Source organism: Kogia breviceps, chromosome 5, assembly GCF_026419965.1.
Source record: "Kogia breviceps isolate mKogBre1 chromosome 5, mKogBre1 haplotype 1, whole genome shotgun sequence".
NCBI lineage: Eukaryota > Metazoa > Chordata > Mammalia > Artiodactyla > Physeteridae > Kogia > Kogia breviceps.
The window spans coordinates 77,029,469-77,054,778 of NC_081314.1; the positions used below are offsets into that span (position 1 = coordinate 77,029,469).

A 25,310-nucleotide genomic window follows, 5' to 3' on the forward strand; every position below is an offset into this window, starting at 1 on the left:
GGCCTTTTGTGGTTTTTAGCTAATGAACTGGGAGCCATACAGCTCTGTGATCAGGCAGAAGAAAATATTTAAAAGATCAAAATGGATTTCATGGTTGATGCAATCAGCAAATAGGATCAATCTGGACCAGTGTGACGGCGCTGGAAAGGAATACAGGACCTTAACTTAAACATGACAGCTGTTAACAGGTATGTCTGCAATTGTAGTTCACGATAAAGTGGAAGTCTGAGCATAAAAGAACTATTTCAGAGGTGAGATTTTTATTGACTTGACATAATTTCTTGGCATACAAAGAGTTTAATCAGGTATAGTATTTACAATTCTTACATAATATACATTTTAGAATAACTATAAAGATAATGTACTTTGTTCCATTTACAGTGACATCCTACAGTAAAACTACATTCATGAATTAGATACAAATAAAACCTCTACATACTAATAAAAAGTAAATGGATTGTTGGTTATACATTCTTTAAAATATACCTTTTCACAGGTAGCAGGAAATATTACATATAATAAGTCTTTATGACTGGAATGATCCAGAAATATCACAAAGCACGAGTAAACACATATAGAAAAGTAGCTCATCACTTCCAAAAGTTAACCTTTAGCCTTTGTGTAAAATAAATGGTGCCAACATTCTTTATAATGTAGCGAGCTTTCCCTGTTTAAAATGAACACCCAAAAGGTGGGATGTGTGTTGAGGAAAAATAAGAAAATCTAGTGCATAAGATAGTGAAAAGAGCAATGTAGAGAAAAGTTTACTTAATCAAATCTTACTTCCCTCCCCCCATTATCTCATTTTAGTAGATAAATTTATGTAAATAGAAAAGGATGCCCCCAAAATCATATTTATAGATGTCAGGATTTGGCCAAACTGAATCCATGCCCCTTTTAGTTGTCTTCGTTTAGAAGCATGAAGAAATTGATAAGCATATGGTGAATTAAAATTACCTTTACAACGTTTTGCCTTCATCAATGTTTGTTATTGCAAAAATATAAAATTCCCTACAATTTAACGTCTTTAAACCCTAATCGAACCCTTACTTCCTTCAAAGTAATTTTACATCCAGGTTCTCCAGAATACTTGGAGTCTTCGTTATCAAAGCACAAGGAAAGCTGGCAGTCATTATCCAAGTTTGCTGCTTTACAATGACTTCAAATCATTTCGTGATATGAGTAAAGTGCCTCTGACTACTAGTCAGACAGGGGTTCTGGTGTCAGCTACGCCACCAACCAGCAAACCAGTGACCTGCTCTGTAAAACAAGAGGAGCAGCTCAGGATCAAAGAAGAGACACTGTTGGTGCTCTTGGTGCTCTTAGATTAAGATCTCAGAAATCCTACTGTGAGTAATGGCAAAGCCCACTGTGAGCAGACGTGAGCAGTGGAACAGTACACCAAGGGATGCTGTTACAGTTTCACCTTGTTTCATCCCACTCATTTTATTTGTGAGGAGCTCTGAATCCAATAAGAGTAGTAAGTAACTAGTCAGTGCTCTTTCCACTATATCATGCAGGTCTGAAGTCATTCTGAACAGACAATTCTATAAAAATATAGCATTTTTCCAGCTCACGTCCACAGTAGAAAGTGCTATCGAACAGAAAAGTAATTCCACAATATAAGAGTGATATGGGAATGTCCTATTCAAAATGGATAGTAAATTTAATCTTAAATACAATTTGGTTTATTTTTACTGCGACCCCACTTCACATGTGTAAAATTATATTTTTAAAATACTGCTTAACACATCACAAACTTAAGCTGTCCAGACTGTGAAAGTATAAGGTTTTTCAAAATGCACCCATGAAGAACCAAAGTAATATTCCAAATAAAATCCATATGTTTTACAAAGTAAACACCAAAGTGGATTAAAATCTACAAAGACCAGTATAAATTAGGCAAACAATGTAATATAGTGAATCCCTGGAAATTTCTGAATTTCTAAGGATTGTACCAAAGGTAATTTTAAAAACCTTAGAAATCTTAAACATGTAAGTGTTACAATGAAAAAATTGCAAATAACTACGCAATTACCTTTAGTCTAGTTCTAACATGAAACTGTATTTTATGAATTCCTCATAGTACTGCTATTCTTATTTTGAGATTACTCTTTTAAGTTAATGAGTTAATGGAATAATGATAAGGAATCAGAAACTAATACCAGGAGATCTGTGAGGGAATGAAAACAAAGGACAGTCAAATTGATTTCTGAAGCCCAAGAGTATGACTAACATTGTTTAAACTATAATTTATCATATTATACTGAATAATTCATAGCATAATGAAACTAAGATTTGTTACATACTACAGAAAGGCTATTAGTTGACACAGCTAATTCACCTTGGTTAAGAGCCAACCTCCTCTGTAACTACTTTAACCATTAATTTACTTTAAAACCTTGCTGTTACTCCTGCATCATTTCTGCCAAATTTAATCCAAATTGGGTCTCGGCATATTCAAGAAATCAAGCCACAGAAGTATATTTTTTGTACGTACAGCCTCCCTGTACTGTTAAAGATTACACTTTCTCTGAAGATATTCAGAACCATGATCTTTAGTGTACTTCAAATACATCTCTAACAATTAAATTTAAATAGACACTAATTACTGCCACATTAACAACTCATGACTGAAGCCACAGGAGTTAAGAGTATGATCAAGAAATGCTTTTACAACCAGAGATCCCAGAGGTAATCTGAAGACTGAAGGCTGGATCCAAAAGGAAAACTGCCTAGGCTACCTCAGATAAAGGTCAGATGAATTCCTAGGAGCAAAACAGGAATAGGCACTACAAAGGAAAAGTGAGATTCTCTTTCCTTTTTTTCTTTCTTCCTTTCTTTGTTTCTTTCTTTTCTCAACATATTTCCTTCTCCTTGAGCTTTTCGGACAATTAATTTCAAAGTACACTAATAAAAATGTTACAAATCAGACTTTTGCAAAGCCCAGTGACCTGTGACTCTGAGGTGAAACAGGAAAGATTTAAGGTTCCTGGTATTGTTGCAATTAAAATACAAGGCTTTGGAAGTCAGCATTTCCTTAGAAATAATCCCTAAATATATTTGTATCCTTATCTAATACACAGCAATTATTACTAAATAAGCATTATATGCATGCAATGTGGCCAAACAAATATGGAACCTTTTCCGTGATGTGAATTTATGTCAGTATAATTCCTGTTTAAACAGATTCTGATTTGATGTTCAGTCAACTTAGAAAACTCTACTTACTGGTGGGAAAATGTTAGAAAATTTATTATCTACCCAATGAAATATAATTTCTGTACTCATTTGGCAACTCAAGTTTAAAAACCTCTCATTTAGAAACTGAGTAGCAATAATATTACTTACATGTAACTTGAAAAAGAAAGTTAAACTTAATTATGACAATATTAGAAAGAAACCATAAGGCAAATAACTTATTTTATACTCCTGACAAGACACGTCAATCAAAGATAGAATCAGACTAATCTGTAGCATATACCTGGAAAATTAGTATACCCATAATATTTTGGAATTCAAGGGTCTGTGATTCATGTAACCAAATACTAAAGCTATATAGATGCTCTAATTTAAAAGAATGTATACCGTGTACAACAAGTACACAGGAGAGATGTTAGAAGAATTGAAAAGCAATTTATTACTGTATATTTTAGTATAAAAAAACGAGTCTTTTTTACTCCTTTTACATAGAGATTTTTCCTTTCACTAGGAGCAAAAGCAAAAATGTATCTGGAAAAGGACACATTTCAAATATAAAAATGTTCTACATTATTTTATAAGTCAACTTTTCCTTTGATAGTTACAATCTGATGAAAGCATAATTTTGCAACATTCAAGAAACCTTTGAAACACAGCTTTGTTACATCAATAAATTTGTCAAGGTTTTAGGAAATCAACTAAACAATGAAGAACTACAACTTCTATGAGATTCTTTTGGTAATTAAAAAAAAACTATTGTCAAGGGCTTTTTTTTCCTTCATAAAATGGAATAAATCTAAAGGACTGAGTTATGTCAATCTGTATAGCCACTGTATGTACGTTAAAGTACTGGACAATAACTGAGGAATATAACTGCATTTATGAGCAAATGGGGGGGCATATATTCTCTAGTTCTAGTAATTAAATTACATATTGTGTATATGACAGCTAGGCTACAAAGAAACAAACAAACAGAAAAAAACTATTTCTGAATCACCAACATCAGGGAAGCTAAAGCAAAGACATATTCTCAAGTCAGGCAGGACATCAGGCTCCCACTCGATGCGGATATGCTTGATTGAACGATCCTGGGCACGGTGCACAAAAGAAAAAAAATCAATGCTACCACCCACTGGGAAAAAAAGATTATTTTGTCTAAACTCTTAGCATCTTGTAACCTAGAGATGGCCTAAGTCTAGATTTAAATTTTAATCTATAAAAAATAGCCCTTTAAACAGGCTTTTAAAAAAAATGTTTAATAAAAGAAGGCTTAAAGTAGGTTCCTCTCCCAACTACTAGAGATCTATGTTTTGATTTATAAAAATATCAATGAATGGGTACCTTTTTCCCAAACAACTCAATAGCTACTAAAAGTAAGTAAGTAGAATTAAAGAGGTAAAAATCTGTGAGTTTTCAGATGTATACATTAGGGAGTCACCAGATTTACTATTTTCCCCTTCGTAAAAAAATTCAAAATTTCTGTGAATCTTGCTGGAAACGATTTAGTTTCTCTGGATTATTTGATGCCATTTGGGAGAAATCACGAAAAATATCCTGGTAAGTTTCATCACCTGCATGAAAGTAAAATGAGGAGACTTTTAAAATTTACACAATTGAAAGTATTAATAAACAACATTCATTTTTACAACTAGTAACTATTTTATAATTCATTACATTAAAATTTTGTTCAGATGAGCATTATTGGAAGAAAAAAGACCAACTAAATATAAGTGCTGGAAAAGTATATAGTGGAAGAATATAAACCAAAAAAACTATACCTGAAAAAAGCACCTCAGATGCAGCCACAGAGGAAAGTTCAGAGTTAGAAAAGAGCAAAGATGCAAGTGTTTTAAAGCAATATAAAGAAATACATTTATTAACACATGAGAAATAAAAGTCATTCTAAATGAGGTAAATCACGTCATTCTAAATAAACAAGGCATTCTTTAAATAAATATTTCCCTTGATAAAGGCCAAAAGAAAAGACCAAAAACAAACACTAATGTTTCTGTTGGATGCAAGTTATTAGCAAGACAAAACTAATAACCATGTGGGAAAAAAGCCTCATATTTTAATGTAATCTTTTAATTAAAGGCATTTTAATTTAAATAGCATGTGAAAAAGTAAGTCTTTACTCAAACTTTAATTCTTAACTAAAACTAATGCACCTAATCCACTTTTTACTAGGCTTATAAAATAATAAAGCCTAGAAAATGACTTTAAAATCATTTCACACTTAGTCGGTTTTTCATTTACTGTAGGTCATATGAGCAAGGATGCTATGACAAAAGGAGAATAAATATCAAAGACATCTGTTAAATTAGAGTAATACAAATGTTTATACGTACAAATATGCTTGTAGAGAAGATTATAGATACTGATATTATAGTGGATTGAATACTATTTCTCTTGCAATGAAAAACTAAATATATAACACATATACAGGCTAACTCCTCAGACAAAAGATTTGTATAAAATGAAATCTTATTTTCAAGATGAATCATTCATCATGAATGCTTCCTGTTAAACATAATAGCTTTATGCAGAAGCTGGGCATAATTCTGTTTTCTGATTTAGAAGACAGAATTTAGACTGTCAAATACTGTTTTAGATGATTATTGTTGGAACATGGTTTTATAATTATTCCCCATAAGCTACCTTGCATCCATCTTATTACACACTCATTGCTACAGTTGTTGTTAATAGAGCAGTAAGTTTTGTCAGCTTTTAAAAAGTGAGTTTTTGAGGCAATAGATGTCATACCAAAAGCCAGAGAATTAGAAAAATCTGGGGGAGGGGGATACAGATCTAGTAAAAGGTCTAACAGCATAACCCAAGATTTTCAATAAAAAAATTTTAATGCTTTTAATATTTAGTCAATGTAAAAAGCAAGTTATTAAAATCTCTACGTAGTTTTTCATTTAGCCCTGGAAATTTTCTCATGACCTGAATCAATCAATCTACTTTAAAAAGAAAAAATACAGTAAGAAGAGAATCTTAATAGGTTGGCTAAGAGTAACAACTAACTTATATTATTGTTACTAAAACAATAAAGGTTGATATGGTGGAACAACGGGTAAGACAATTCAATTACACCCATGTTTCATTTCATAAACGTTTACCCCACATTAAAAGACAAACTACAATCTATTCCCATTATTAGCCACTCTAAAAGATATAAAATAAATGAGAAGAGACAAACATTAAACATCACTTAACAAACCATATAAAATATTTAAACTTTTTTCTTATTCTTAGATGTTGAATTCAAATATTTAAAATATTTATTGTAAACATTATAAATATTTTAAAAATACTATTTAAACTGGAGAGTCTGGAGTTTCACTTTCCAAGAAAGTGTAAAGTGCAGATTATAATACAAAAATACCACACTGATTTTACCATTCAACACCAGAAATAACTTAAAAGGCACACATTATACATTCAAGAAGAAATAGGAAGAAGTATCTAATAGATGCTAAGCCAAGTAGTTTACAGATAGCACCAGGTGAGCAATCTTAAGTATTACAACAGTACAATGGCAATATATGGCTTCTACTATTAGCAATGCATATTTTGTATAACAGGTTGTGGGTTCTTTTTTCTTTTTGTGGTTTCCCAGTTTTTGTTTTTAAAGTACCTACTACACGAGTACATTTTAGTAGAACCATTGTACCAAGCGAAACAAATTATAAGATTTTTAAAAATTCACTGAATTAAATGCTTCCTTGAAGGAAAGTGTTGGTGCTACACTACTCATTGGTTTCACTTACTGAATACATTTTAAAAGAGTTAATACAATACAAAAGGAAGTCTCACCTTCACACACTAAGGGACATCAATATAATACCTTTCTTAGGCCTCAAAATGTGTTGTCAGAAAGCAAACGTTACAATAACAATAGTGACTAAGATATTTAATATAGTTAACACAAATTGAACTTCAATGTGATTCTTTAAATACAATTTTAATTATTTAGAATGTTTCCCACAGCAAATATAACTTGTCTACACTAGAATACATAAACAATAACCCAGAATATGTTGCCCTGGAAAGTTCATATGAGTACATTTAACAGGCTATTATAAACAGTAAACAACTAACCACCCAATATTTGTAATACTAAGTTATATTCTTTAAATTACTTCATCACATTTTATTTCTCTTCAGAAAGTTAACTTTTCCATGTGCCTGGACAGTTCTGAGTTTTTTGAAATGTGGACTGCTATATTTCCACTGATAGTTTAAAACAGTTCTTGATTTTTGGTATTCAGAATAAGCACTGCAACAGCAGTGATGATCCAAGATTTTGCTAATTTTGCTCTCAAAATGTACTCCCCTCAAAGATATGGCAGCATGTGAGACCCTACTCCCAGGTGATCAGTGTATGATCCTGCCCCTTCTGGGCTGATTACAGCTTCCTTTTTGTAACTGATTAGATCAATGATCAATCTTCATCAGCAACATACTCACGTAACTGGTAGTGGTTCACTAAAGCAGTAATTTTCAACTGGCTGAGAAACTCTGCCAACAATCAAGAGGAGTCACAGAGCCAGACTGTGGGAACCACCAAACTGGTTTCCAACAATTGAGAGCACGGTGTGATGTTGCACTCACCCACCCAGTCCTCCTATGAGTTGTGGGAACTGACAAAGGAGGATACATCTTCCCTTCAGGAAATGTGTGCTCTTAAGTTGCCTTGCAAAAAAACAGGGAGTCTCAGGTCCATAGAGTTGTAGACAGAAAGTTCAAAAGTGGGGTTTCCTAGAAATAGGTCCATCATTCCCAAAGATTGTATCTGAGTCTTTTAATGGTAGGGCTCTTCATAATGAAAAAATTGAAAACACCCGCCTTTTAAAACTACCCAGAATTCTGAAGTTTTCCTTCTATTGCTAGGCAACAAAAAAAGGATCTAGATAAAACAACCAACCAAAATCTATGAGAGGGAAATTTACAGTGATAAGCAGAGAAGAAAAAAGACCTGCTGCCTGAGCAAAAATACCTGCTCTCCCAAGACTCATAAAAGAAAAGTAGCCAGAGAGCAATTGCTGAGCCATTTTATACCATGTCACTTGTATAAGTATAAAGTTGTTCTGCTTTAACTATGAGACCCCCAAATGAATTTAAAATCTATTACCAAATCAGAATCTCATTTTATTCTTCTGATATACCATTTCCAGACTTCTGATCTAATTTTTTAATCTTTTCTACGCTAAAATTTGAGTGGTAGGAAAGCTTGCTTTTTTAAATAAGCCTTTTCTTCAAATTTTCATTCAAATAAATTGGAAAAATCTGTTTTTCTACTGTTGAGCGGAAGGTATATACTCATAAACTTATACATAAAATGACAGTGAAAGAGACATTTGAATGCTCCTAGATGGGGGCAGAAGCCCGAACAGTTTAGGTGGAACTAGAAGCTGCAAGAACATAAGAAGACCTGTCCTTCCAAGCTTCCCAGGTCCCGAGAAAAGTGACCCACCGACTTTCTGACTAATCAGCTGGGTGCAGCTTCATCGGCAAACACCTTAAGGAAAGAGCAACTGACCAAACATTTACACTTAAAATATCAGGGGAAAAAAAAACTGTTTAACTTAAAATCTTGAAGTTCACTCTTATCTCACGATTCAGGTCATAGTCTTTGAATAATTTTCATTTTAAAGTGCTTAAACATAAAGGCCTCAAAAATGGCCTAGTAATACTCTCACTTAAGTGTATATCTGTTACAAAATTATAATGTATTTAAAGTCTAACATTCAAGTTTAAAACAAATGGGTGAAATTCAGAATTAACGCTGAGACTTCACCCTTAATCAGCACTCTTACATCTTGGTACATCATGAGTCAGTAGTACTGTTTGATCCATAGGATTAAAGTGGGACACCCTAGATTAGAAGTATCTAGCTGAAGTGCCTCTATTCTCAAAGTTCTTATTTGTTCCCTATTAAATTAGACCAAAAATAAGTAATAAATACAGTCCTCTGAGAAAGGAATGGCCCCATATTTATCTCAGTTATATATTAATCTGGCTAAAATAAAAGTAAATGGCTGAAGCTAGCATAAAGTGCAGAAATTTCAAAACATACTTAAACAGGAAAGATAGATGATACCATAAGCCACTTTTAAAATAATATATTAATAGTCATTGAAAAAAATCAAACATACTCACTTAAAGCTGAACATTCTCAATTATTTTAGTCATGAATTCCTAAAATTTTTAACCAGCATGTATATGAATTTAAAACAGATAAATTAGTAATTCATATACTCAAATTCATGAAACTGGAGATCTAATTATTACTCTCTTCTTTGTGAAGAATGTCTAATCAGGATATGTTCATCAAAGAAAGACATCTGATCAGCAACATTTCTTGCTTTTCTTGACATCTCGACTCAAAAATTACTCAAAATGAGACTTGAGCTGATCCTGAGTTCTCTCTAATAAGAATACGTCTACTTTGCCATCAAGCTCATGAAATATTCTTCTGAATACTTCCACTTATCCAACAGATATTGTACAATTACTTGGAGCAAAGGTGCAAGATAAAATTTGACCTTTTCCCTATACCTTTTAAGCTAACTCCATTCGCATTATGGACTTAACCTACTGGTAAATTTTATTCTAAACCTTCCACTCATTTTTAGATCAAATATGGAAATCTTAATAAACTTCTTCTAGGCATTTTCCATACTGACTTTTATATGTCAACACATAGTGATTTGTTTTTTTCCCTGAACACAATTTATAGAAATTCCCTGAATAACAAAAAGAAAACAATTTTGTTATATTCACTTGACAGCCAAAAAGAAAATGACTGCTGTGCTGCTGTAAGTGTATAAAGACACGTTATCATTCCATTCGCCTCTCTGGAATGTATATGGAAGACATCTGTATAGCAGATAAAGAAGTCAGCAGCCAGAGTTAGATACAGCAAGTAAATGTGTTCTGTAATAGGAATAGTTACGGATTTTTAAGGGCTCGGGAGTGAGCCACTCCCAAGAATTCAGTAAGTACAGTATATACCTAACAACTCACAATTTACAAGTAATTTATAAAAACTCTGTAGCATTAAGTTACTTTGCTAAAGAACTATGAATCTTCCAATTGTAAACTGATAAATTCCTGGATGCATTTCTTATACTGCATTTCAGTATGGTTATTAGTAGAATATTGACCTGGCTGTCCATAAAGTCCTTCTGATTCCCGCATCTCTTCATTCATTCTTGCTAATCGTAACCTAAAATTAAATAAAAGAATTTTTTAAATAAGTTATACAATATAAATATTCATAAACTAATGAATTACATATGCAGCTAAGACGTATTCATGTAATTTTTTCTTTTACCAGTATTTGCCACTGAAACAAAAGTACTTTTAGTTTATCAGGCCCAGCAATCTGAGATACAAAAATAACTGTATTTTATCTTATACAATTCACATGAGAGAAGACAATAAAAGACTTCTAACAAGGGCATTTCAGTTCTGTTTAAGCAGGTTACTGGCAGCACCTCTAGCAGCTTACTTCCTCCAGACACAGAGAATTCCTGGCTCCTAAAGCAACCTGTCAAACTTTAACTACCAACTGCTGAAATTATTGCTTCTATAGAATGGAAGCAATAGCCTGTCAAGTTCATTCTGGTTCACCCTGAGGTACGTTAGTTCCAGATGTATAAATAGCATGTGTTATCTATAAATACTGGGGATATATTCTGACCTACAGATATTATAATAAGTGACCATAGGTTACCAAGATTTTTGCATGGTTACCATATTGATTATACATTCTTTTTTGGGTTATTTATACTGGCAGCAGGAAGACCTGTAGCACTGGATTAAGAAAACAAGAATTTCCTCTCATTTTCTTACTAACTTTAAACAACATTTTGAAACAGGCAGATGTTACCTGTGGTGCCCCTCTCCTACTCAGTACTTCTTGCCTGTCCTCCAAGCTGCCAAATCCTCATCACCTTCCCAGACTTCTGTCACCCTCTTCTAACATGCTCTCTCTGGCAGTTGCTGCATCTGACATGGGCTTTTCTTATCTTCAAAGTACCACAATTCCCTGCCATTTCCTTTCCAACCATTGTGTGAATTAATAACAGCAAGATAAGTCTCCCTTTTTGGTATTTGGACTTTTCACAGTGGATGCCTGTTTCAAAAAACTGTAAGTGAAACTGACGTCCTCATACAAAGCAAAATGAGAAAACTTAGACAATTTGGGACCATATTTTGGGGGAAGAAAGGCCATTACTGTAAGAATTGCCTGGGAAGCTGCAGCCAGGGTTAATTTCTCTATACATCACTCCTATCTTTTCTTTAATAACTTATCTTTCTCCAATTTTAAGTCTATAATGATTTAATAGATCTATATTTTCCTACAACAATCTCCATAGTAACAATAACCCCTCCAGTGAGGAAAAGAAGCTAAGTACAGAGAAAATATGTTTTGCTCTTTTGTGTTTTCATTTTGTTTTAATCTGGCAGGGGTCAGGGAGGAGTGATATATGGCAAGTCAAGAATTCTCAGTGGGAGCTCAGGAGTTCAAGACAGTCAAGGGAGTTTCTATCTGTAAGTGACTAAAATTCAGTAGTGTAGATGGAACTCTCTCTACTTATTTAACAGGGAATCAGCAAACCTGGGCTTCATTCAGAATAGAATGAATAAGCGATTCATACAACATATGCTTGAGACTTCCTACATAACAATAAAGTGTAGGTGACAACCACATTCCTAGATTCCAAGTGTAATGAACAACTCTGATCTAAGATGAAAATCAAATAAAGACCTCAAAATTCTTTCTTTAGTGGGTCATGCTAAATTGTATTCAAACATTCCAAAACAAATATTTTTACCTCAAAATAGAGTACTCATACGAATAATTCTTTAAAAAAATAAGCACAAACAGGTCCCCTAATTATCACTGCCCAAAGGAAAGGCAACTGCAAAAGTTACTAACATCAATGCAGTTGGCTTCCCTGCTTATAATCCTCTGATTCCTGAGGTAGTAGAAAAATTGCCTGTTACTATACCAATCCAACTCCCACCCCAGTACTGTACTGAGAGTTAAAGAATCAGAAAAGTTACTGATTTTCTGTTCCTACTGGCCAGGCAGTATAACAGAAGTGGCTAAGCACATGGTAAGTTTAGAGCCAGAATTCTTGGTTTCAAATCCCAGCTCTACCACTTACTAGTTTCTCAAATTATTTGTGGCTTGGCTTCCTTATAAAATGAGGCTGATAATAATAAAACCTTCCTCACAGGGTTGAGGTGGGAACCAAGTAAGTTCATGTACGTAAAGTGCTTCATACATTTAACGTGCTTAGAAAAGTAAATGGCTTCTAGTAAAGAACCAAGTTTAAATTTCATGCCTACACACGAAACTCTACGTTTAAACCCTGTATAAGTAATACAGTGTATGGGAAATAATCAAGTGAAAAGAAAACACTTACAAGGTCACTATATCAGCATTGGCTGCTTCCACAGCTATACTCAAAGGGTCCTTCCCTTCTTCATCAGTGGCATGTTGATTGGCACCTCGTTTTAGGAATAAACATACCTGCCTGTTTAAGGAAACAGCATTTTTGAGATATTGCCGATAAGAAAAAAATTAGTATTCACCTTAAGAAATAAAAAGCACTACTTAAAGAAATAACATTTTCATTAGGAAATTCTTGATTCATTCTACAAAGATTTATTGAATATTGACTCTAATAATAAAAATCTACCATGATCAACATTTTATAAATCTCAAGGAATTTTCACATTTAACCTGATAATATACAGCATAGTGGGATGTATAAATTATGGTCCCTACCCTCAAAGAATATCATAAAAAGATGTACACAGATAACCATAAACATAAATAAAACAAAAATCACTCAAGGTCATTATCTGGGAAAGAAGAAAGCCAAGGAAATGTTAACATCATAATATATTAACGATAATACAACAGCAACGAGTGGGAAGTAATCTTGCGGCTATATTCCACAAATATTCATAACTTGAAGAACTGACAAAAATGAAAAAAATGAATAAATGGAGTCTATAAAGTAAAATGGGAATAATTGTGATTATGAAGAAAATACAAAGGATGATTTAAATACAACCATTTTTAAGTAGAGAAAAGTTTTTATGATAAAGTTATTGAACTGAATCTTCTTCCTAATAGAGTGAAACAAAACAAGCTATGATGTAAATAGAAGATGCTATAAATAAACATTAAAAAAGGACAGTTTCTTGTTTGTCCAAGTAATAAGACTTGGAGATCCTGAGATGTTTTATTGAAAAACAATGACCTATGACACAAACTTTAAATAAGGCCAATATTTTGACTTTATTTGTACCCTCTAGTAGAAAGCCCATTTTTACGGCTTTATTGTTCTGCGAATCTAAATATTGCTCCAGAAGCCACACATCAATAGCACAAAATAAGAATTAACTACTTGGTGGGAAAACTAAAATTTACAAAGTTACAAAACTCTCCCAAAATGTATGTGCTATGTACATAATGTATATACATGCATAAATATACACAAATACAGACAAGTTGTCTGATGAAATCACCACAGTTTTAAATATTAAAACAGATCTATATAAAGAATTAGTAAAGTTCAAAGTAAGCTTGGCAAATTTCTTATCTGAAAAGTAACCATATCTTTTTTCTGAATGAAATTTTTAAAAATTTTAAGTTCTAGCATGACAGTATAAGTCAAGGAAAGTATCACTTTACAAGCTCTAGCTAACAATCTTAACCTGAGAAAGAGCAAAACATTATTTCAAAATAATTTTTTCAAATAAAATCTACTTAAATACATAAGCACTAGTTTACCCCGTGTGCCCTAAGACAGTGGCATGGTGCAATGGTCCCCGCCCTTGCACATCTCTCTGGTTCACATTAGCACCATTCTGAAGGAGAAACTCGCATGTCACCAAAGAGCCCTTAGAGGAAAAAAGAAGATAACAATGGACAAAAAGCAAACAAATAACAATATATTTCTATTAACAGAGTATTTACTTTACTCTAATAGCCTTTCTATTGTATTTTCCCCAAAAGAGAAAATACAGTTTGTGATCTAGCAAAACCCACTACTTTCATTACTAGAACTCCCTCATTAAGAAAAAAAATTGAGCTTACACAAAGTGATATTCAGAAATTACTACTAGCTGCTGCTTCTATTTTCTATCCCATCTCTTAAAGCAAACAATAATGTTAAAGCTATGCTCAAAATAAATTATGATTTTTTTTTTATGCTCTACTACCACTGAAGACCTGAATTTACAAATGCATACCCCTAATACAGCCTGAATAAGTGGTGTTGCTTTGTTTTCCTCAGAATTAGCCCAGTTCACATCTGCGCCATGAGCCAAAGCTTCAGCCATTTTAGGAAGATTTTTTTCATATGAAGCCCTATAAAGCTGGAGTCCTGGATTAAGATGTTTAGAGTCAAGAAACACAGAAGAATCCTGCCTTTCTGCCTCTGAAAAGCAAACACAAATACATCAATAAAAATGAGCTCTTGGCAAGGAGGGAGGGAGGGAAAGAATGGGGAGTGATTGCTTCATAGGTACAGAATTTCAGTTCTGTAAGATGAAAAGAGTTCTGTGGATAGATGGTGGTGATGGCAGCACAACAGTGTGCATAGATTTCATGCCACTGAACTGTTCACGTGAAAATTGTTAAGATGGTAAATTTTACGTTATGTGTATCTTACCACAGCTTTTTAAAAAAGTGAACTCTTACCTGTATCACAGTATGAAAATTGTGACATAAGAAACCACTAGTTTAACAAAATGAGCTAATGGGAGATGTTCACAAAGGAATCTTATTTCCTATAGACTAATCACTCTCCACAACCTTCTTCTCTTATAAATACATCGACTAGTACACCAGGCCTTTATGGTCTTGCCAGTATCCAATGGATAGGTAAATTACTCTGTATTAGATTAAAATTAGGTATATGACTATAAGCCTGGACTTAGAGACTCAGAAGAGGCAGTAAGAATCCCTAAAGGATTTCACTACTAGACCAAACCTCACTTTATTCCTAGAATGGTCCAATAATATCATCACAATTTACAGTACAAGCAGTTCAAATAATTTAAAGAATGCTTACTATCCTGAGTATTCTGCAAGATCATAGCCACTGAAATCATAAAGGAGAGAATATAGGAGGAAAGCACAGGTCAGAAGAAAAAACCTAACTTGGGGGGGGGGATGTGGAGGATTTGCTGATCTCTTTCTCCTGATAAGAAAAGACAGCCACAAAAAAAAGATAACGGGTAGTAAGAAATGCCGTTCACGTGGATTAAAAATTATGCTTAGCTATTGACACATATCTTGAGGCTTAGAAAAATGTACAGCTAAGAGAGAACTTCCAAATATGAAAATAGCTGCTTTCTCATTCAGCAGTATTAACTGCCCCTTAGTACCTTCTAAAAGACTAATACTTCCTTCAGAAACTATTTAATCAAACTTTGCATTTTTCACATGCATTCTTCAGCAAACAATACCAATTAACATTGAATTTCACCAAAACTCACCCGGCTCATATAAACTATTGGCTGACACTGTGGAAGGTAAAGATTCTCTTCCATCATCAGAGCTCTGCTGGATTCCACTGTCATTACTTTTGACTGTTTTAAAGAAAAACCAGCTAGTGATTAAAGTTTGCACCATTAAGAAAAAAAGTCCCACAATCAATGAGGTTTTAAAATGAGCTCTGATACATCAACGTAATCTCAGCCACCACCAGTAGAATAAATTTACGACAATTTTAATCCTTTGGAACACTTCACTTATCAAAATATGAATCAGTCATGAAGCCTGGCAATAAACTTATTTTCAGAGTCGCAACGTATCTCATTACCCCGTAATGTGTCAGGGGTAGTAAAGAGTTAATTTATCGTATGACTGTAAGTAACGTGTAATTCTGAGACAATGGGTAACATCTAGAGAAATGGCCACACCGCACAATGACCACGGGCACAAACTTGGAATGCTCCACAAGAGTAGTACTTACTACTACGTAGTTTTGAAGAAGTATCAAAGTAGGAGAAGAGTGAATCTAGCTCATCAGGACAGAACAGAGACTCCCGCCTGGCCTCGTCGCTATTTACAGCAATCACTGGGGACATGCAAGTTAGCAAAGCACAAAGCAGGCCATAAGAAGGGAAAAGGGCAGGAAAAAACGTTACTGGGAAAAATTTAGGAGGAAAAAACAGGAAGGCTATTAGGTGGTTAATCAGATATTTAGGGTTTTTTGCATGACAGATTTGCAATTCCCATCTCTCCTTCCATTTTAAGCAGTTTTATTCCTTAAGAATATACACATTACAGTTGAACCTTGAATAACACAGGTTTAAACTATGTGGGTCCACCTATACCCAGATTTTTTTCAATACTAAATACTACAGTATCACATGATCTGGGATTGGTGGCATCCACGGATGCAGAACCAATGATACAGAGGAACTGCAGAGCAGACATGGAGGAAACGCATACATGGAGGGCCAACTACAAATTATATGAGAATTTTCAACTGATCGGAGAGTCAGTGCCCCAACCCCCGAGTTGTTCAAGGGTCAAGTGTACCTAGAAATGTGAATTATCAGAACACTACTTAAATTTAACTGTTTTAAAGACAGAGAAATCCAATTTTCTGTAGGATATACAGAAGGAAACAGTTTTTAGCATTTTAAAAATCTACAACAGCTACTAAGTCAGAGATTAAGAAAGTGACTTCAGCTTAAGAAAATATTTATATAGACAAGTAAACTATAATACCTGAACTTTGGGGAGATGCTCTAACTTGTTCACTTGGCCCAAGTTTAGAAATGCTCAGCCTCTTTTCTTCACAACTTTTGGAGACAATCTTTTTTTCCTGCTCAGGAGGTGATGATGATATAGAATATTTATCCACAAATTTTCTCTCCACATATTTTGCTCTGATATACGCCTCTTTCTCCTGTCTGGTTGGTATACATAAAAATGTCATGATGTTCTGCTTAATCTCCTAGCATGGCTAATACTGAAAAGAAGCCATTACATATTGAATTTTTCAAAGAAAGTCACTAAATATCATACTAGTTAAAACTGAATTTGCAACATTCTACAACCTGTTTTCCTTCCCAATATTTAATGAACTATGATTTCATGTTTAAATGGAAAAAAAAATGAAAAATCACAAGTATTAACATGGCACTCTCTTATTGTCTTAATTTCAATGCTCATTCATTCCTATACATATTCTCTTTTGCTTCTTACAGAATGAAAAACATTACCAAGAAAATATTAAAATTTACAGAAGTTAACTTTAATTCCATTTTTACTCTGATAAATAATGTCACATACTGAACTATCACTAGTCATGACCATAATTCTTCGTAAGACAACTACTTCAAAACAACGTAGCATTTCTAACTTAAGGGGGACCAAAAAAGGTATCACATTTAAAATTTTTTATTTATGATACAACTATAAAACACCAAGTTTGTTCTATACCTTTTCTTTTTTTTGTTTTGTTTTGTTTTTGTTTCTGTTTTGCGGTACACGGGCCTCTCACTGTTGTGGCCTCTCCCATTGTGGAGCACAGGCTCCAGACGCGCAGGCTCAGCGGCCATGGCCCGCTCCGCGGCATGTGGGATCTTCCCAAACCGGGGCACGAACCCGTGTCCCCTGCATCGGCAGGCGGATTCTCAACCACTGTGCTACCAGGGGAGCCCTCTATACCTTTTCTTACTTACATCCTTCTAAAATGCCTAGGTCTTTGGCTAAAATAGGATATCTCAAGGTCTGAAATAACTCAAACAGACATGCTTTAGCAAAAAAATAAGAATCTGATTTAAGTGGTATTGGTTTAGAGGGCAATAACTTTCTAAAAGTATTAATTATCATAAAAATATAATCAAACATAGGATTATGGCAAATAAAATTTTAATACCTAATATAAAGAATTATAAAGTTTAAAATAACATGAACAACAAAACTAATTATCTACCTACAAGGCGGCCACTTCGTTCAGAGTCTCCATATATAGATTTGGAAGTAAAATTTCAAACACAGCAATTAAGTACTCTCCCCTACCAGAAGCTACCCTTTTCATCTGTAATTCTTCAATATAATAATGCCATGTATGAAATACATAATTAACAAATATTTGCTGAACGAAGTCAAACAATGTGATACTATTTATTGTAGGTAGTAGAAGCTTGATCCTTGGAGACATTAATGAACAGATTAACTCTTTTTAAAGGCCTGTCACTAACAGAACTTTGTCTCCTTTAACTACTAAGAGTTTTTATATTCCTGTGTGGAGGCTTTTTTTTTTAAAATGAATTTATTTATTTTTGGCTATTTTGGGTCTTCGTTGCTGTGCACGGGCTTTCTCTAGTTGTGGCAAGTGGGGGCTACTCTTCAATGTGGTGTGTGGGCTTCTCATTGTGGTGGCTTCTCTTATGGAGCACGGGCTCTAGGCGTGCAGGCTTCAGTAGTTGTGGCATGCAGGCTCAGTAGTTGTGGCTCACAGGCTCTAGAGTGCAGGCTCAGTGGTTGTGGCCCACGGGTTTAGTTGCTCTGCGGCATGTGGGATCTTCCCAGGCCAGGGCTCGGACCCATGTCCCCTGCATTGGCAAGCGGATTCTTAACCACTGCGCCACCAGGGAAGCCCCGGAGCCTTAATTTTTAAGATTCTCTCTCATCTGGAGACTATAATTTATTATCTGAGTCAGTAAAATATAATTATCTAATTAACAAACCCAAGAAAGACACAGCCACATTTTAACAGAAGCAGTAATGATCTCTTCTGAACAGTCTGTTTCAATAATACATATCAATTAAAGTGAAATAAAATAATAGCTAGATTCAAGATGGCGGGGGGGGGGAATGAGGTAACACATTAACACAACAGTACCTTTGTCCTGGTTGCGGTTTCTTTATTCCCATTTTTTCCACATTAGCTTCATAAACTCTATTTATAACATCATTCCCCAACTCACACATAAGCTGTTTGGCAGAAAGACAGAAAATAAGCAATAAGTTCCTAAAAAACACTGTATAAATCCTTAAGCAAACAGAGCTATTTAGTTCTTTCTGAATGTTCTGCAAATGCTCATTTCACAAAGATGCTTAAAGTTAAAACAAAAGGAGACAAGGACTGAGAGCAATATCACCACTTGGCCATTCTTCACCAGAATACCTCCCCTAGAATATTACTGCTCCTCAAGAAAGCATTTCTCCTCACCCATCTTCTACCATATTTCTATCCCTTACTGTGGCTAGCACAAGGCTACACATTCACAACATCTGCTAAGTTAACTGAAAAAAGAAGCCTAAGTCCAGACACGGTAAGGTTTAAACAACTCAGAACTGAAGCAAACTACTTTCTCCTTACACTTTATTTATAAGTATTTCTAAATACTTTTTAAAGTCTCAATATTTTTTAAATGTATCAGACAGCTGTGTTTCAACCAAAGCTTCTAAACTGAATCCACTGAGTTCATATCTACATGCAAAGTTGATGCAGAAATTAGATTGCTAGCCCCCACCCCCCACTTTCTTCTCCTTTGAATTCATAACAATTTATGGAATCTATCGAAATAGGGCTCTACCACAGGAGCCAACTTAATCACTTTCATTTAGATGTTTCCACAGTGATTCCACAAATAAAACTTTTTACTTTACTTAATTGACAGGATTATTGGTTTATTTATGGATTGAAATAAAAACACAAGCACTTTAAGAACACAATTTTCAGACAGAAATAAATGTAGAATACACTACAACCTTTAAACAAACATATATTTTTTACAGTATGGTAAACTAAATGGAGGGAATTAAAATGGGTATACTATTAACCAGTATAAATTTTTTTTTTCTTTTTTTTTTTTTTTTTTTTTGCGGTATGCGGGCCTCTCACTGTTGTGGCCTCTCCCGTTGCGGAGCACAGGCTCCGGACGCACAGGCCTAGTGGCCATGGCTCACGGGCTTAGTTGCTCCGCGGCATGTGGGATCTTCCCGGACCAGGGCACGAACCCGTGTCTCCTGCATCGGCAGGCGGATTCTCAACCACTGCGCCACCAGGGAAGCCCACCAGTATAAATTTTATAAGTCTTATTAAAAACCCAGTTGTGATCTAAAATCATTTATGACATTTTCATAGATACGAATCCTTACACAGGAAAAAGGATGTCTTAGTCTGATGACTACTACCCCTTAAAAATGTAAACTTGCAAATGTGCTATGCTAAAATATGCAATGATAACGACATGCTATACCAATCCATCACGCTGCTCACTACAGCAATATCTCATATTTTTAACAAGAATTTATATAATTATAAAATTAAGGCACAGAATCTAAGATAATTTGTGAGAAAACATGAAAATGCAGGGGTGCTGGTTTCTTTAAAAAGTGAACTGACATGGAGTTAAGAGTGCTACATAAGCTTAGCAATTTAAAAAACCAATAACAAAACACCAGATTTGCCAAAATAACATCAGATATGTTCCAATACAATTTAATTCACTGTTAGGACTGAGAAACTCATACATTTGTAAACCCAGATTCTAAAATCTTGACTTTGGGGAATTCCCTGGCAGTCCAGTGGTTAGTACTCTGCCTTTACACTGCAGGGGGCACGGGTTCAATCCCTGGTAGGGGCACTAAGATCCTGCACAGCTGTGTGGCGAAAAAATAAAATCTTGACTTTTATGTGAAAATATAAAATATTTTAAAGCAAATATTCATTTTACCTTTAAAAGTTCAGGCTCCCAGGTGTCTAAAGTTAAAGATCGTACTTTTGAAAAATGAACTCCAAGACTCCTAAGTGGGGAAAAAAAAAAAGACTGCATTAATATATAAAACTTTCAAAAAAAAAAAAAAACAAACTTTCAAGTCTCTATTTGCACATTATGCAAGTTATTTTTCTCTCTTAACGTGACACAGTCTCTAATATAAGCCTCAACACATACATAAATAGGGATAGATCTTCTAGTTAATAATGAATGGTGAATCAAAGTCCTCAAAAGCACTTCACAAACCAGAATTTTATCCACTTCATAAAAGATACAAAAACACACAGGCAGTCAAATTAGGCAAGTGGGAAAGGTCCTCTAACCAATGAGACACAATAATTTACAATGTGTGTTTAACGGAAAGATGTCTCTCACCCTGGGCAGGCCTACCCACCGGTGAATCCCAGAACACTCGATACACAGGGTGATGCCCAGGTTGATGCTGGCCCACCGTGGGTCTGCCAGACCACAGTCACAACAGCTGGCATTGCCAGGAATACACTGGACTCGCTGCAATGCACTTTCTCCTTTCAATAATTTATCTTTTGACTCATTTCCAGAATCCAGGCTTCCCGTGGATGGAGATGATTTCTTATCCAGCTTCTAAAAGAATTAAGAATTATTTTTTAAAAAAAAAAGGATTGTAATACTACGTTACACACTACATGCTCCAAACAAATGCTTCTAATCAACAAACTGAAGGCCTATTATGGGCCTAATAAGCCAGGCACTGTTCTAAGCACCGGGGATTCAAGGATGAAAAGATATAGTTTCCTCCATCAGTTGGCCTCTAGTCTTGTGGGGAGAAACACATTAATACTGAAAAATAACCCGACACAATGAATGTATGTACAAGATAAAATGGCAAAGAGAAAGGGGAACAGTAAATTAACACGCAGGATGAGAGACAGAGTACACGTGAGACAATTAAGACTCAAGAATAAAACAAATACTATTTTATACCAAGTTTTTCCAAGGTATTCAATGAACTGTAAGCAAGTTGTTTCAATTACTGCAGTGAATTACTGAAAATGGTATGGCCTTTTACTAATGAGGAGATCAACTGCATAATTATAATTACGAGTGAATCAACACAGAATGCACAATGTCTAAAATCTCAGGCGAAACGAGGAGAAAAGCAAAAGGTGGTAGATAAGCAAAAAGCTAATTTTTTAAGTGAACGACAAAGTCTATACCAATAACGACCAAATACAAACATGTAGTTTGGGGATCCTAAGCAATTAAAGATATGACCTAAAAAGTCTTCTGGTTTAAACACATTTCAACAAGCCAGTATTTTAGTATAAAATCAACAGAAATATAATTTGGCCCTTGTCTTGCCCTTCTTGAAAACTCAATTCAATAGCTGTTAGGTGGGGCTAAGCAAAGAAAGTGTGGGGATACAGTATGCCAGAGAGGACTGAGCTGGGTGAGGAGCATACCCTCAAATGAGAGTGACCCTGTGCAGGCTGTTGTTCCCAAGCAGCAGAAGGAGGGCATTTGCATGGGGAGACAGCCCAACAAAGGAAATGAGAGCCTGAGGATAGAGAGGAACTATGAAGTGGGAGTGCCACCTAGTGAGAGATGTTAGAGCCTGACAGGTGGGAAATGGCAGCAGGGAAAGGATACTGGTCACATACAGGGGAAATGATCATGTAACTAAACCTGCTAAAAATAAGTGGGAGCCAGATTTCTCACTGCAGAGAAAGGGCTTATTTATATAAAAAGGGAGAGAGTTAGAACAAACCCTGTTATATTAAATTAGGACTGGAGATACCAACATGTGCCCTAATGGTTTCAATACAAATAGATACATAAAGTAATACAGATGTAAATGTGTATATACACATGTATATTCCCTTATCTTGGTTTCTACAAACTATTCTCCACCAAAAAGAACTAGGGCAGTTTGGAGAAACTACTGATTTCAAGGCTAGTACAGAGACACTACAAGAAGATGAACTTGGAACATCTCATCGTGTTAGAAAGTAGAGAACAACTCAAAGATTGTTGGGAACATGTCAAAAGGATACAGAATCCAGGGCTCTACTGGATTGGCCAAACTTGGGTCAATTTGAGAAACAAAACAAATAATGATAGTAATGAATTATAATACATTGAATAAAATAGAGGCCTATATTTATATAACTAAAATTTAAAGCCTGATGAGGAACAGAATATCTACATAGTCTCAAAGTACCCCCCCCACACAAAATACTATTACAAAGATAACATTACAGTAGAGAAGTCTAGCAGACACCACCTTACTCAAGTAATCAAAGTTAACATCACCAATAACGGGAAAAATCAAGATCTTGCGCCACCTGAAAGGATGCAGGGAGAAGAACACAGCATCATTTATACAACATTCCTACCAAAGATGCATAACCTTGTGAGTAAACAAACCAACAATGAGGGACATTCTACAGAAATCTGTAATCTTCAATACAACGAAGGTCAAAGTAAGACTGAAGGAAACTGAAGAGTCATGACAACTAAAAGAGACCTGTGCGTCTGAACTGCATCTTTTTGCTGTAAAGAACATTACTGGGACAACTGTTAAAACAATGATATTTGAGAATTAAATGGAAGTAATGCATCAATGCTCATTTCTTGATTTTGATGACTGTACTATGCTTATACAGGAGAAATGTCCTAATTGTGGGAATTACTCACTAAATTAATAATGGGTGATGGTGCATATGTTAGCAGCTTACTCTGAAATAGTTCAGCGGAAAAAATTGTTTGTATTATACTTGGAACTTCTCTATAAATTTGAGATTACTTTAAAATTTAAAAAAAAGAAATACAATCTGCTTTACTAAAACATGTTTGATAATGTGAATTAGCTCATAAGCAATTATCATATAGAGAAAGGATGTCAACATAATGCAGAAATCATGTTGGTTCAGTCCCAGTTTTTCCTTTATTAGCTAATGCTTTTGCACCAAATTAGAGAAGCCGAAAGCAAAGTACAGTAACACAGCAGAACTTGGGCTGGCCACCTCAAGGAACACAGGACTGAAAATGACACCCATCTCCCCATTCTTCTTGACTCATTTTGGCCATGTGCTATGACTTGAAAGTGTCATTCTCTCTGATCTTTATGTATTTTGCCTATGTCACCAAAGCCTCAATCTGGACCCTTCCTTTAAGCTATCCTCACCAATTTTTAAAGTTAAGTACTATCTGTATTCTATACTATAGTGTTCATTTATTAGGAATTTAACTAGGCTAATATTGGGTTAACCAAAAAGCTCATTCGGTTAGTGAATAAGTTGTTCCATAAAGTTCTTCGTGAAAATGAAAAATGTGTCTTTTATCTTTACTTAAAACCAAACAAACTTTTTGGCCAAGCCAATATTTTTACGGAGATTTTAAAGTTCAAAAAATTATTCAAGTTACAAACTTACATGGTTTTTTAGGTTGGCCCTCTCCCTATTTTTCCTGTAATCCCTACTATTTCTGGTGTATGATTTTGCTAACATAGGTATTTCAGCAACACCACTAGCTCCTTCATCAAGATGATCTGGATAAACACCTAAATTTGTTCCCTCTCAAAACTCCGCTAAAAACTAGATATTTTTTTTAAAGGCAATTACCCAGAGCCCTTAATGGACAAAGTTGTGATAATCTGAATATGAAAAAAGAGTAATTATCGCAGTTAATTTACCAAAAATCCATGAGTGTATAATGACATCCCAAAAAACATATATCTGTCCCCACTTAAGGTAGCTAATAAATCAACCAAATGTGGTAATTAAAAGCCAAAAATAAAGCATTTTATTAAACTAACTAAATAGCTCCATTGATGAAGAAAACCTGTATTTCACACAGGAATACAGACAGGAATGACAGAATTAGAAAATCATCATTTTGCAATTCCTAATGAAATTACAAATTCAGTTATAAAACTATTAGATGAATGGTTGATGGAGCATAGATCTTATAGGGTCAAAGTAACACAGAGTAGATTTTGTTACACAAAATAACAAAGTAGACTGGGAACAAGAAAGGAAATGTAACGTGACAATGGAGGGATCATACTGTCATCTCCCTAATCCAATGTGTCTGCTTCAAGTTCACACAGAAGATTTTACATTAACAGTGGCCGGATAACAATATTGTATGTCTCCTGTTGCATTATGAAGTATACACATCATCTATGCTGCAATCTATGAGAAGGAATTCTATAGGAACACACAGCCTAACCTTTTCAGCACGTAATTGTTATGAAAAAAAGGAACTGTTCTAGATGGAAAGACAAGGAACATATGACCCGATGCAATGCCCAGTCATAGAAGAGATCCTACTTTGTAAAA

The 25,310-nt window shown here is 34.7% G+C and overlaps 1 protein-coding gene across 10 annotated transcripts in view; it reads right to left on the reverse strand.

The window, feature by feature from the left end:
• Nucleotides 1-238: 238 nt before the first annotated feature.
• ACAP2 (ArfGAP with coiled-coil, ankyrin repeat and PH domains 2) overlaps nt 239-25,310 on the reverse strand; it is a 172,248-nt gene continuing 147,176 nt past the window's right edge. For 3 of the 10 annotated variants that reach the window (XM_067034259.1, XM_067034258.1, XM_067034262.1), the window contains 11 exons: nt 21,383-21,591; nt 20,947-21,016; nt 19,107-19,198; nt 16,982-17,166; nt 16,218-16,322; nt 15,739-15,831; nt 14,488-14,675; nt 14,027-14,136; nt 12,648-12,758; nt 10,374-10,435; nt 249-4,772 (listed from right to left, as the gene is read on the reverse strand). In XM_067034259.1, the coding sequence (XP_066890360.1) occupies nt 4,672-4,772; nt 10,374-10,435; nt 12,648-12,758; nt 14,027-14,136; nt 14,488-14,675; nt 15,739-15,831; nt 16,218-16,322; nt 16,982-17,166; nt 19,107-19,198; nt 20,947-21,016; nt 21,383-21,591 (1,326 nt within the window). In that variant the 3' untranslated portion in view covers nt 249-4,671. Of the gene's footprint in view, nt 4,773-10,193; nt 10,436-12,647; nt 12,759-14,026; nt 14,137-14,487; nt 14,676-15,738; nt 15,832-16,217; nt 16,323-16,981; nt 17,167-19,106; nt 19,199-20,946; nt 21,017-21,382; nt 21,592-25,310 lie in introns of those variants that run through there. The other 7 variants (XM_059064891.2, XM_067034264.1, XM_067034263.1 and 4 more) reach the window with 5 other exon arrangements.